We start from the raw sequence: 13,520 nt of genomic DNA, 5'->3' as shown, positions 1-13,520 counted from the left end.
ATATTAATTATACAAATCATGCTTGGAATTCTTTTTTGTTTCCCTCAGGTATGTGTGATGGGTGAGAGAGAAGCAGTGACCACCCACACCATCCCATCTTCAAATGCAACTGTCGATAGAGTCAAATACACCCTCATCCTTTCTACTTATTGTGTCTTGTGAAAACTGGCTGGCATCAGTCACCCATATGCACACATTCGCTCACTCACTTTTCTTGGCCCAACAGAATTATCTCAAGCCGTGGTGGATGCAGGAGCAATTCCTCTTTTAGTTCTGTGTATTCAGGAGCCAGAAATTGCTTTGAAAAGGATCGCTGCCTCGGCCCTCAGTGATATCTCAAAGCACTCCCCAGAGTTAGCACAGACGGTGGTGGATGCAGGAGCTATTGCTCACTTAGCCCAGATGATCCTCAACTCTGATGCAAAACTGAAGGTAATAAAAATGATGTTATGAGGCAGACAAGCCAGTGCTTTCACAGTCTAAGAAAATGAAAGCATGTACAGGTTAACATTACATAGTAAAAGAATTAGTAAATATAATTGAAAACATACAAATATATTATGTAGTTGGTCTAATATGTGAAAATAATGCTATAGTGGGTATACAATTAAGACAGGATTGGGAAAACTGTGTTTTGTTTGCTGCTGCTATGAGAAAAACACCATGACGAAAGTAGCTTGGTGCAGGGGTAGATAGGTGTCCATATCATTAAGGGAAGCCAAGGCAGGAGCTCAAGGCTGGAACCTGGAGGCAGGAACTAAAGGAGAGACCACAGAGGAAAGCTTATTATTATTATTATTATTTTGGCTTTTCGAGACAGGGTTTCTCTGTATAGCCCTGGCTGTCCTGGAACTCACTTTGTAGACCAGGCTGGCCTCGAACTCAGAAATCTGCCTGCCTCTGCCTCCTGAGTGCTGGGATTAAAGAGGAAAGCTTATTATTACTCTCCTCCTTTCCTGACTTTCTTCCTTTCTTCTTCTTCCTTCTTTCTTCTTTCTTCTTTTTCTTTCTTCGTTCTTCTTTCTTCTTCATCTTCCCCTCCCCTCCCCTCCCCCCTTCCCTTCCCCCTCCTCCCCCTCCTCCTACTTCCCCTTCCCTCTCCCTTCCCTCCCCTCACATCCTCTCCCCCTTCTTCTTCTTCTTCCCCTTCCTCCTCTGCTTCCTCTTCTTCCTGTCTTTCTTGTTGTCATCATTATCATCATCATCATCGTCATCCTCTTCCTTCTTTAATAGCTCAGGTCTCTCTGCTTAAGGATAGCACTGCCCACAGCGAGTTGAAATTTCCTACATCAATTAGCAATGCAGACTCTGCCTCACAGATATGTCCATAGGCCAATCCAAACTATTCAATTCTTCATTTGATGTTCCCTGTTCGTAGGTGACCATAGGGCTGTGTCAAGCTGACAGCCTGGGCTAACTATGAAATTCCATTTTTTCTAACTTTGACATATAAGCACATCACTTGAAACTAACCTTTTCTCTCTTGTTTGTCCCCAAGATCTAATATCAATGTCATAATATAAAATACCCTACAATTCCAAAGTCCCATAGTCTTTTTCACCTCCAACACTTTAAAACCCCACTATCTCTTTAAAAATCCAGGGTCTCTGAACTGTGGGCTCTGTTGGAGTATGGAAAAATACTTTTCTTATTCCAAGATGGAAAAACCAGGTTACGTCAGATGAAAGCAAAACCAAACTCAATAGTATAAGTCAATCGATGTTTGGTATCTGGGACCCACTCATGATCTTCTGATCTCCAAAGGCACCTCTCCAGCTCTGCTATCTGTAACACACACAGCTTGTCTAGAAGGCTCAGGCAAGCTTCACTCCACACCTGCCCCCATCCTTTGTAACTCCAATACAGTAGAGTCGTCCCTATAACTGAGGCTGTACTCTTCACCAATGGCCTCTCCTGGTCTCTCAAGTAACTCCTACCTGCCATGTGGTGACAAACCTCAGCTTTTCCCAAAGACCTCTTTTGTACTAGTGTTTCCTTTGTAACTGAGGCTATACCTTCACCAATAGCCTCTTCTGGTCTCCCTCTAGGGTGACTCCCTGCCACATGGTGCCAAACCTCAGCTGCTCTTCATAATTTCTCCATACCTTCAAAACCATCACCGCATGGGATATTATAAATCTTTTAAAACTACATCTGAATTATGAGGTTGGCTGTTGGATTCTGTATAATTTTCTTTTCATTTCATTTCTGCCTGACAGCGCCAGGTCCTCTCAGCTCTCAGTCAGATTGCAAAGCATTCTGTGGACTTGGCAGAGATGGTTGTTGAAGCAGAGATTTTCCCTGTTGTACTAACCTGCCTTAAGGACAAAGATGAATATGTGAAGAAAAATGCTTGCACCTTAATCAGAGAGATTGCAAAACACACGCCTGAGGTAAACCAAAACCAAAACCAAAACCAAAAACCAACCAACCAACCAAACAAACAAACCAACTGAAAAGTAAACATCAAGATGCAACTTTATTTTGTTTTAGTGAATGCAGCACTCCTGGCCCTGAGTGCAGTACTCCTGTGGTGCCAATCAAAAAGTAGCTCTACATTGCTAAATAGTCTGTAGGGCACAAAGTTCCCTTCAGTTGAGAACCATTGAATTGTAGTAATTTAGTTGGAGTTTAAGATACTATTTCTAATTACGTATAGCTTTCCATTTCTAGTTGTAGTGTCTGTGGACCTCTGCCACCCTCAACATTTTATATCAGCTAGGAGCAATGAGATGGTATGTTCCATTCTGGATCAGTTCAGACCACAAAGGTCTCCTGGCCCAAGGTCAAGACTTGATTTATGTGTGAAGAATACCCCTCACAAAGCAAGCGTGTGTTCTATCCTTTTTCTGGGCATGCTTTGCTTATCCAGTTTTAATTTTATTACACACTAGTCTCTGTGTTTCATTTATCTTTATTTGTATGGAATTTTTTGTAATATTGAAGTACACTCAGCTTTGTAGTCTTGCCAGCAAACAGGAAAGTGGGTTAGACTATTCCCAGTGTCTGAGTTTTCAGTGATTAATATAAGATGAATAAGTAGCTAGTTATGAACTAGCTTTAGATGAAGAATTTTAACATTAATTATAACAGGGACAGAGATTTTCCCATTGATATGGAAAAAATTAAATTACAGAACAAGGTTCTTCACAGTGACTGTTTGTAAACAGCAAGAATGTTTTCACATGTCTCTTTAGGAATGACAATAGTTTCTATACGTCATATTGCAATTTTTATCAGTTGTGTTTTTTTTTCCCAGTCCTAAATAAAGTGTAGTCAAGCTGTATTTAAAGAGCATCTCATGTTGTTCATAGGCTCTTGTTCTTTTTCCATTAGCTCTCACAGCTGATTGTTAATGCAGGAGGCGTGGCTGCCGTGATCGATTGCATTGGGTCCTGCAAAGGGAACATACGGCTGCCTGGCATCATGATGCTGGGTTACGTGGCTGCTCATTCTGAGAACCTGGCCATGGCGGTGATCATCTCCAAGGTGTGCTCACTTCACACTTAGTCATGTAGTAGGCTATCCTATGGTGGATCCATAAGTTGATGTTCTCCATCATTAGAGAAAGTATAACTGAACAAAGTGGTGAAAAACAATTACCCATTTTTTCATTTTCTCTGCTGTTGAATTCAGTACTTGTCACCATGCTTCCTTGCTTACCTTTAAAAAAGCCGAGGTCACATAAAATGTTTTACTCAGCGTCTTATTCCAATAATCATTACCACTTTTAAGTATCACTGCTATCTGAAACTTACCTGTTAAGTATATGTATATATTAAAGGATTAATCTGGATATTTACAAACATGCCAGCACACTGTGGTTAAAGACATTACAGCTGGGTTGTGGCACATGCCTTTAATCCTAGCACTTGGGAGCTGAGTGCATCTTATGAGTTCCAAGTCAGCTGTGTCTTTATAGTAGACCCTGTCTCAAGAATCAAAACCAAAGTGAACAAGATAAAGAAGAACCTGTTATAAATGACTGGATCGGTAGTCATTTTTGTCTGTTCTCAGTGGTCTCTACATCTCTCCCCTTCCTGTCACTTGGCTATAGAGATTGCTCTCACAAACGGCTTCCTTCCTTGGGTACAGGCTGTAAGCACGGACACACAGCAGGCAGCAGGGCTCTGGGTGTTATTTTTATTTTGACTTATATCAATCTATGACTTTGTATAAACTCACTATGTAGAGCAGTCTGGGTATAGTAGATGATCATAGAACATGCAGAAATATTGATCTCCTGATGAATGCTCCAGAGGCTATGTGCTCACAGCCCCTGGTGGGCCTCTAGGGCATCTGGTCAGCAGCACAGATGAAAGGTGTGTTCCTACTTATCCTGCTAATGAGGATGAAGAGCAGCCTCAGAGCATTATCTTCTGTCTGTTCATGAAGATGCTGTGTCTTTTTATCCTGCTGTTTGTTTTTGTTCTTCTGTTATTGCAGGCCATGGCAGTGCCTAGAGCACTCCAGTCCTTTTAGATGAGTGGCTGTAGGATATGACTAGGGTTTTTGGTCCTTAGCTTTCATGTGGGAAGAAGGGTACAAGTGCAGCAACTGATTTTCTCCCAGGCATCCAGCTCAAGTAGCAGGGATGCCTGCCCCTCTGTGGTGAAGGAGGCTGTCAGTCCTGCCTGTGGTTTTCCACTTTCCTGGAGATCTCTCCTTGTCCTAGTGATAATGTCTTAACACTAAAACCAGTTCATTTTTTGAGATTATAATGTAATTATTTTCTCTATCTGTACACCAATTTTCCAATACAAAATGGTCAGCTCTGAAAACATATACATACAATAAAATTATACCAACCGGGCAGATCGTATCCATGTATTTAGAAACACACCCACCACCACCATCACCACCAATTAATGAAAAAAGAGGCCATGAATTTGAAAGAGAGCAAGGAGGGTTAAATGGAAAGATTTATAACTCCTCATGCCATCGTGTACTTATAACCAGTGGGCCTGTAAGGCAGAGCTAGGGGTTGGGTCCATGAGCTCTTTGCCTCTCCTTTCCCTCAGTCTCATTACGTCTACAAGTGTGGGCTCTTTAGAGTGTTACATCACTCTGAAGATAGGTCTGGGCTTTTGTATTGATGGACACAGGGGAAAAAGAAACAGATGAAAGACTATGGTAGGTCTCTTCAGGAAATTGAACTACAACCAGTAAGGTGGAGGGGCATAAATATGCCCAGTCATTTTAACCTTTAACTGGTATCATGGCCTTTTGATACTGAGAAGATTTTTTGGTACTAAATTTGAGGTAATTATTACAGTCTTAAAATAGAAACAATATACTTACCAAGAGTCTGGAATAAAAATTTTGTTTTCCTTAGGGACACAAACTGTAATGTGTTGGAGGTGTTTAAGTTAGTTATGTTTTTACTATTTAGTTAACATTAATGCTTAAGATAAAAATGTAAGCATATGCTACTAGTGTAAAAAAGTTTTCATTCCTACGTAAACATTCAATGTGTTAGGATGAGCAAAACTGTACTTAGGTTATAAACAAGTGTGACTTCAAGAAAGATATTAGTGATATATAGTCCACTGTTGGGGCCGGCCAGTGGCTCACATGTCCGGGTTCGAGCCTGGAAGGCATCTTGGAACTGAAAGAAAAGAGGGAGCCTAGGCAGGTCGAGAAATAATGGAACCAAGACAACTAGTCTGCTCAAGGTTCAAATTTTTAATGTCGGACATGCTTTATAAAAGAGGGGGGAAAGTCCATTCCCGCCAATTCATCCTTGGAGCCTGGAACCAGCTGCAGGTGATGATGTGCAGGATAGGGTGTAGTCTCCAGAATAGCTCCTGGGCCTCTCAGCAGGTAGCAGTATCTTGAAGAGGTTCAGTGACACTGGCTCAACAATAGAATGATCTAGGGAGGAAGGCTCCACCCTAGATAATCTACCTAGTGGCAGCAAGGTCAAGTTCTGGCTAAGCCTGCTTCAGGCTTATGGGAGGCTACAGTCCACTTGCTCATATTATTGTGATTTTAGTCAGTCATAATGTTCTCAGCTTTACTATAATTGATAAAAATTAAATTAATTGTGTGTGTGTGTGTGTGTGATGTGTGAGTGTGGCATGTTGAGGAAGATTGAACCCAGGTTTGCATGCATCCTGGCAAGGGCTCTATCTTCAGTCTTCAGTCAGATTAACTTTTTAAACTAGGGAATATGAATGTTTTATGATCATAGAACAGTTTTAGTTGGTTACAGTAGTATTTGGTTTTGCCTGCTGTGTGGCACCTGTTCTTTTGAATGTCTCTCAATCTGGGCAGTAAAAATTAATGGAGATACCAGGGTAGTTAAGTTAGCTTGTTATAGATAATTAATACAATTCGGTTCTAGTTAGTTTGTTACTCTAAACGGCAGGCCTTTTTAGGAGAAAGGGATGAGGGACAAAGTGAGTTCTGTTAATGGCTGAGAGACAGGGAAGATTCATCAAGTCCACTCTAGGTTCATATATAACATTTGCTGTTTGGGTCCCTGGCAGGGTGTACCCCAGTTGTCAATCTGCCTGTCAGAAGAACCAGAAGATCATATTAAAGCTGCTGCTGCCTGGGCCTTGGGGCAGCTGGGAAGACACACTCCAGAGCATGCCAGGGCTGTGGCTGTCACAAACACTCTGCCAGTCCTGCTGTCTTTGTATATGTCACCCGAGAGCTCTGAGGACCTACAGCTCAAAGTGAGTGCTTTGGGGAGATTAGTTAGATATGACTAGTTTTTAAAATATGTGATTTAAAGTCCTTTAAAAATTATTTTATATATTTACATTTCAAATGTTTTCCTCCTTCCTGGTCTCCCCTCCACAAAGCCCCATGCTTTCTTCCCTCTCCTTTGTCTCTAAGAGGGTGTTCCCCTACCTACCCACCCATTCCTGCCTGACCCCTCCAGCATCCCCCTTCTCTGGGGCAACAAGCCTACACAGGACTAAGGGCCTCCCCTTCCACTGATGCCAGATAAGGCAGTCCTCTGCTACATATGTAGTGGGAGCCATGGGCAGACTCAGTATACTCTTTGGTTGGGGGTTTAGTCCCTGGGAGCTCTGAGGGGTACAGTTAGTTGTTGTTCTTCCCATGGGCTTGCAATCCTGTAACTTTAATTTTTTCAAGTCCTATTTTTAATGATGGTTCTTAAATGCTTTAACCTTCCTTGTAACTCACCATCCAGAAGAGGTAGTGGAAAATAAAGGATAATGGGAAAGTGGACCTGTTTAGAAAGGTTCTTTGAAGCAATGTCTGTGTTTTCTGGACATCAGCAGTTCAGTTCACAGGTTAGCAGGCAGAGGCAGCTCCTCCCACTCGCAAACACTTCACAGATACACCAGCAGTCTAGGTCTGTAGAGTCAGGTTAGCAACAGCAGTGACAGGACCCAGCAGGACCAGCCAGGCCTCAGCCCTGGCTGGAGTCAGCAGGAGGGACCAGCAGGAACACCAGGAGAAATTCTCAGTTGTGCCTCTCGTACGGAAGTGAAGATCAGTGAAGATGTGAGACCCACAAGCATTGCACAGCTAGCTGTACCAGCAAGCCCAGATCTCTCTCTCTTTCACTCTGTGGAGCCCTATTTATACCCCCCCCCCAAACATCATGTGTCCTCCACGTGCCTTGCCTCAGCATGGCTCTTGTCTCAGCATGTGCATCCAATCAGCTCTAGTCCAGGGAAGCAGCAACAAACTGCAGCACACCACCAGAAGTGTTTTGGTGTGTTTCTCTCTATGGCATCCTGACAAATGCAGCTCAACTATGCAGTGTAAGGAGAACCAATCCATGCATGACATTAGCAAAGAATTTTCCATCACGCGTCCTTTCACATGCTTGCTTTATCAGAACATCCTCGCTCCTGTGTCAGCTTTAGCAAAACGTTCCTTCATGAGTCTGCCTTAGCCTTTCCAGCAAAATAACATCCAACTGACTTTCCAAAAAAACCCTTAAATTTCCACTTCACAACCCCCTTCAGCACCTTCAGTCCTTACCCTAATTCTTCCATTGGGGTGCCTGGGCTCAGTTCAATGGTTGGCTGTGAGTATCTGCATCTGTCTTACGTACTGGCAGAACCTCTCAGGCTCCTGTCTGCAAGCACTTTTTGGTATCAGCAATAGTGTTGGGGTTTGGTGTCTGTAATTAGAGTGGATGCCAAGGTAAGGTGGTCTTTCCTTCAGTCTCTGATCCATTTTTTGTCTCTGTATTTCCTTTAGGAACAATTCTGGGTTAAAGATTTTGAGATGGACAGATGGGCCCATCTCTCTACTGGGGGCTATGTCTATCTATTAGAGGTGGTCTCTTCAAGTTCCATTTCCCTACTGTTGGGTATTTCAGCTAACATCATCCCTACTGGGTCCTGGGAGCCTCTAGCATCCCTGGCATATGGGACTTTCCAGTGGCTTTTCACCCCTGTTCCCCACCCCCACTGCTACATATTTCTATTCATTTTTTTGGTCCTCTGGATTTCTCCACTGTCTCTTTCCATACCTGATTCTGCCCCTGCTTTCCCTCCCTCTCCCCTTTCCCACTCAGGTCCCTCCCTCTGCCTCCTGTGATTATTTTGTTCCCCTTTCTAAGTGGGATTGAAGCATACACACTTTGGCCTTCATTCTTGTTAAGTTTCATATAGTCTGTGAGTTGTATTATGGGTATTCTGAACTTTTGGGCTAATATCCGTTTATCAGTGAATACATACCATGTATGTCCTTTTGGGTCTGGATTACCTCACTCAGGATGATATTTTCTAGTTCCATCCATTTGCCTGAAAAATTCATGAAGTCATCCTTTTAAATAGTTGAGTAGTATTTCATTGTGAAAATGAACCACATTTTCTGTATTCATTCTTCTGTTGAGGGACAGCTCGGGTTGTTTCTAGCTTCTGGCTATTATAAATAAGGCTCCTATGAACATAGTGGAATACAGGTCCTTGTTATATGTTGGAACATCTTTTGGGTATATGCCCAGTAGTGCTTTAGCTGGGTCTACAGGTAGAACCATTTCCAATTTTCTTTTTTTTTTTTTTTAAGATTTATTTATTATTATTGTATCTAAGTACACTGTAGCTGTCTTCAGATGTACCAGAAGAGGGCATCAGATCTCATTACAGATGGTTGTGAGCCACCATGTGGTTGTTGGGATTTGAAATCAGGACCTTCAGAAGAGCAGTCGGTGCTCTTAACCACTGAGCCATCTCTCCAGCCCCCTCCATTTTTCTCAGGAACAACCAGATTGATATCCAAAGTGGATGTATCAGCTTTCAAATTCCACCAGCAATAGAGGAGTGTTCCTCTTTCTCCACATTCTCACAAGCATGTGCAGTCACCTGAGTTTTTGTTCTTAGCCATTCTGACTTGTGTAAGGTATAATCTCAGAGTAGTTTTGATTTGCACTTCCCTGATGATTAAGGATGTTGAACATTTCTTTAGGTGCTTCTCAGTCATTCGAGATTCCTCAGTTGAGAATTCTTTGTTAGGTTCAGTACCTCTTTTTTTTTTTTTTTTTTTTTTTTTTTTTTTTTTTTTTTTGTCCCATTGGGTTATTTGGTTTTCTGGAGTCTAACTTCTTTAGTTCTTTGTATATTTTGGATATTAGCCGTCTATTGAGTATAGGGTTGGTAAATATCTTTCCCCAATCTGTAGGTTGTTGATTTGTACATTGATGGTGTCTTTTGCCTAACAGAAGCTTTTTTCGGTTTCATGAGGTCTCATTTGTTAGTTGTTGATCTTAGCCTCAGCCATCAATGTTCTGTTCAGGAAAATTTCCCCTGTGCTGATTGTTCGAGGCTCTTTCCCATTTTCTCTTCTAATAGATTCAGACTATCTGGTTTTATGTGAAGGTCCTTGATCTACTTGGACTTGAGCTTTGTACAAGAAGATAAAAATGTATCAATTTGCATTCTTCTGTATGCAGACCTCCAATTAGTACCACTTTTTGAAAATGCTTTCTTCATTTCACTCTATGGCTTTGGCTTCTTTGTCACAGATCAAAGAATCATAGGTGTGTGGTTTATTTCTGGTCTTCAATTCTATTCCATTGATCTACCTGTTGGTTCCTTTACCAATGCAGTTTTTAATCACTGTTGCTCTGTAGCACATCTTGAGGTCAGGGATGGTGATTTCCCCAGAAGTTTATTTATTGTTGAGAATTATTTTTGCTATCCTGAGTTTTTTGATATTTCTGTTTTTGTTTTATTGTTGAGAATTGCTCTTCATATCTCTGTAAAGAATTGAGTTGGACTTTTGATGGGGATTGCATTAAATCTGTAGATTGCTTTTGGTAAGATGTCCATTTTTACTATGTTAATCCTGTCGATCCATGAGCATGGGAGATCTTTCCATATTCCGAGTCTTTAATTTCTTTCTTCAGAGACTTGAAGTTCTTGTACAAATCTGTCTGGTTAGAGTTACATCAAGATATTTTATATTATTTGTAAGTGTTGTGAAGGGTGTTATTGACCTAATTTCTTTTCTTTTGGGTCCACATATCCTTTGTGTAAAGGAAAGCTATTGATTTGTTTGAATTAATTTTTATATCCAGCCACTTTGCTGAAGTTGTTTATCAGGTATAGGAGTTTTCAGGTAGAATTTTTGGGGTTGCTTATGTATACTATCATATCATCTGCAAATAGTGATATCTTGGTTTCTTCCTTTCCAATTTGTATCCTTTTTAATCTCCTTTTATTGTCGAATTGCTCTGGGTAGAAGTTTGAGAACTATATTGAATGGATAGGGAGAGAGTGGGCAGCCTTGTCTAGTCACTGATTTTAGTGGGATTGCTTTAAGTTTCTCTCTGTTTAATTTGATGTTGGCTGTTGGTTTGCTGTATATTGCTTCTATTATGTTTAGGTATGAGCCTTGAATTCCTGATCTTTTTTAGATTTATAACATGAAGGAGTGTTGTGTTTTGTCAAAGGCTTTTTCAGTGTCTAGTGAAATGATCATATGATTTTTTTTCCTTTGAGTTTGTTTATATAGTGGATTACATTGATGGATTTCCATATAATGAACTATTCCTTCATCCCTGGATTGAAACCTATTGATCATGATGAATGATAATTTTGATGTGTTCTTGGATTTGATTTGGGAAAATTTTATTGCCTATTTTTGCATCGATATTCATAAGCGAAATTGACCTGAAGTTCTCTTTCTTTGTTGGGTTTATGTGTGGTTTAAGTGTCGGTGTAACTGTGGCTTCATAGAATGAATTAGATAGTGTTCCTTCTTTTTCTATTTTGAGGAATAGTTTGAGAAGTGTTGGTATTAGGTCTTCCTTGAAAGTCTGATAGAATTCTGCACTAAAACCATCTGGCCCTGCACTCATTTTGGGTAGGAGATTTTAATGACTGCTTCTATTTCTGCAGCAGTTATTGGACTGTATAGTTTATCTGGTCCTGATTTAACCTTGGAACCTGGTATTTGTTTAGAAAGTCATCCATTTCATCTAGATTTTCCAGGTTTTTTTTTTTTTTTGAGTATATGCTTTTGTAGCAGATTTGATAATTTTTTGAATTTTCTCAGTTCCTGTTGTTATGTCTTCCTTTTCATTTCCAAATTTGTTAATTTGGGTACTGTCTCTATGCCCTTTAGTTTGTTTGAGTGTTTATCTATCTTGTAGATTTTTTCAAAGAACTAGCTCCTAGTTTTTTTTTTTTTTTTGATCCTTTGTATAGTTCTTTTTGTTTTTAATTGGTTGATTTCAACCCTGAGTTTGATTATTTCCTGCGGTCTACTCCTCTTGGGTGTGTTTGCTTCTTCTTTTTTTTTTTTTTTTTTTTTTTTCCTAGAGCTTTCAGATGTACTGTTAAGTTGCTAGTGTAGGATCTCTGTTATTTCTTTTTTTTTTTTTTTTTTTTTGGTTTTTTCGAGACAGGGTTTCTCTGTATAGCCCTGGCTGTCCTGGAACTCACTTTGTAGACCAGGCTGGCCTCGAACTCAGAAATCCGCCTGCCTCTTGTTATTTCTTTATGAAGACACACAGTGCTATCAATTTTCCTCTTAGTGCTGTTTTCATTGTGTCCCATAAGTTTGGGTATGTCGTGCCTTCATTTTTGTTAAATTTTAAAAAGTCTTTAATTTCTTCCCTGAGCAAGGTATCATTGAGTAGAGAGTTGTTCAACTTCCATGTGTATGTGTATGTGCGTGTTTTTTTTTTTTTTTTTTTTAATTAAAGACCAGACTTAGTCCCTGGTGATCTAATAGAATGCATGGGATGAATTCAATCTTCTTGTATCTGTTGAGACTTGTTTTGTGTCCATTTATATGGTCAGTTTTGGATTAGGTACTATGAAGTGCTAAGAACAAAGTCTATTCTTTTGTTTTAGGGTGAAAGGTTCTATAGATATCTGTTAAATTCATTTGGTTCATAACTTCTGTTAGTTTCACTGTGTCTGTGTTTTAGTTTCTGTTTCTATGATCTGTCCATTGATGAAAGTGGGATGTTGAAGTCTCCCACTATTATTGTGTGATGTTCGATGTGTACTTTGCACTTTATTAACGTTTCTTTTACAAATGTGGGTACCCTTGTGTTTGGGTCATATATTTTCAGAATTGAGAGATCATCTTGTTGGATTTTTCCTTGGATGAGTATGAAGTGTCCTTCCCCATCTCTTTTGATAACTTTTGGTTGAAAGTCTATTTTATTGGGTATTAGAATGGCTACTCCAGCTTGTTTCTTGGGACCATTTGCTTGAAAAAATTTTTTTCCAGCCTTTTATTCTGAGGTAGTGTCTATTTTTGTCACTGAAGTATGTTTCCTGTATGCAGCAAAATTCTTGGTCCTGATTACATATGCATTCTTTTAGCCTATGCCTTTTTATTGGGGAATTGAGTCCATTGATCTTGAGAGATATGAAGGACCTATGATTGTTGGTTGTTACAGGTGAAATTATGTTTGTGTGGTTTTCTTCTTTTGAATTTGTTGTGAGAAGATTAATTTCTTGCTCTTTCTTGGGTATAGTTTGCCTCCTTGTGCTAGTTTTCCTTCTATTATCCTTTGTAGGGCTGGATTGTGGATAGATACTGTTTAAATTTGTTTTTTCACACTGAATATCTTGCTTTCTCCATCTCAGTTACTCCAGTAACTGAGAGTTTTGCTGGGTATAATAGACTGGGTTGGCATTTTTGTTCTCTTGGGGTCTGTATGACATATGTCCAAGATCTTCTGGCTTTTATAGTCTCTGTTGGGAAGTCTGATGTAATTTTGATAGGTCTGCCTTTATATGTTACTTGCTTTTAATAGTCTTTATTTAATGTATTTGGTGTTTTGTTTATTATGTGATGGGAGGAATTTCTTTTCTGGTCCAGTCTATTTGGTGTTCTGTAGGCTTTTTGTATGTTTATGGGTATCTCTTTCTTTAGGTTAGGGAAGTTTTCTTCTATAATTTTGTTGAAGATGTTTATTGGCTCTTTGAGTTGGGAATCTTCTCTCTCTTCTATACTTATTATCCTTAAGGTTTTGTCCTCTCATTGTGTCCTGGATTTCCTGGATGTTTGGGTTAGGAGCCTTTTGCTTTTTGCATTTTCTTTAACTGTTGTGTTAATGT

General features: G+C 40.0%; 1 protein-coding gene across 2 annotated transcripts in view; it reads left to right on the top strand.

Annotated features, from left to right (window-relative positions):
- The window catches only part of LOC110311725 (sperm-associated antigen 6), a 110,227-nt gene that overhangs the window by 62,369 nt on the left and 34,338 nt on the right, over positions 1-13,520 (top strand). For both annotated transcript variants that reach the window (XM_085832149.1, XM_021185223.3), the window contains exons 5-8: positions 227-432; positions 2,220-2,393; positions 3,337-3,489; positions 6,492-6,683. In XM_085832149.1, coding sequence (XP_085688275.1) covers positions 227-432; positions 2,220-2,393; positions 3,337-3,489; positions 6,492-6,683 — 725 coding nt within the window. The remainder of the gene's footprint in view (positions 1-226; positions 433-2,219; positions 2,394-3,336; positions 3,490-6,491; positions 6,684-13,520) is intronic.

This window comes from Mus caroli, unplaced genomic scaffold (genome assembly GCF_978045245.1).
Source record: "Mus caroli unplaced genomic scaffold, Mus_caroli_1 scaffold_17, whole genome shotgun sequence".
Classification (NCBI taxonomy): Eukaryota; Metazoa; Chordata; class Mammalia; order Rodentia; family Muridae; genus Mus; species Mus caroli.
Note: the sequence above shows the minus strand (reverse complement) of the source record. Positions and strands in the feature narration are given on the sequence as shown.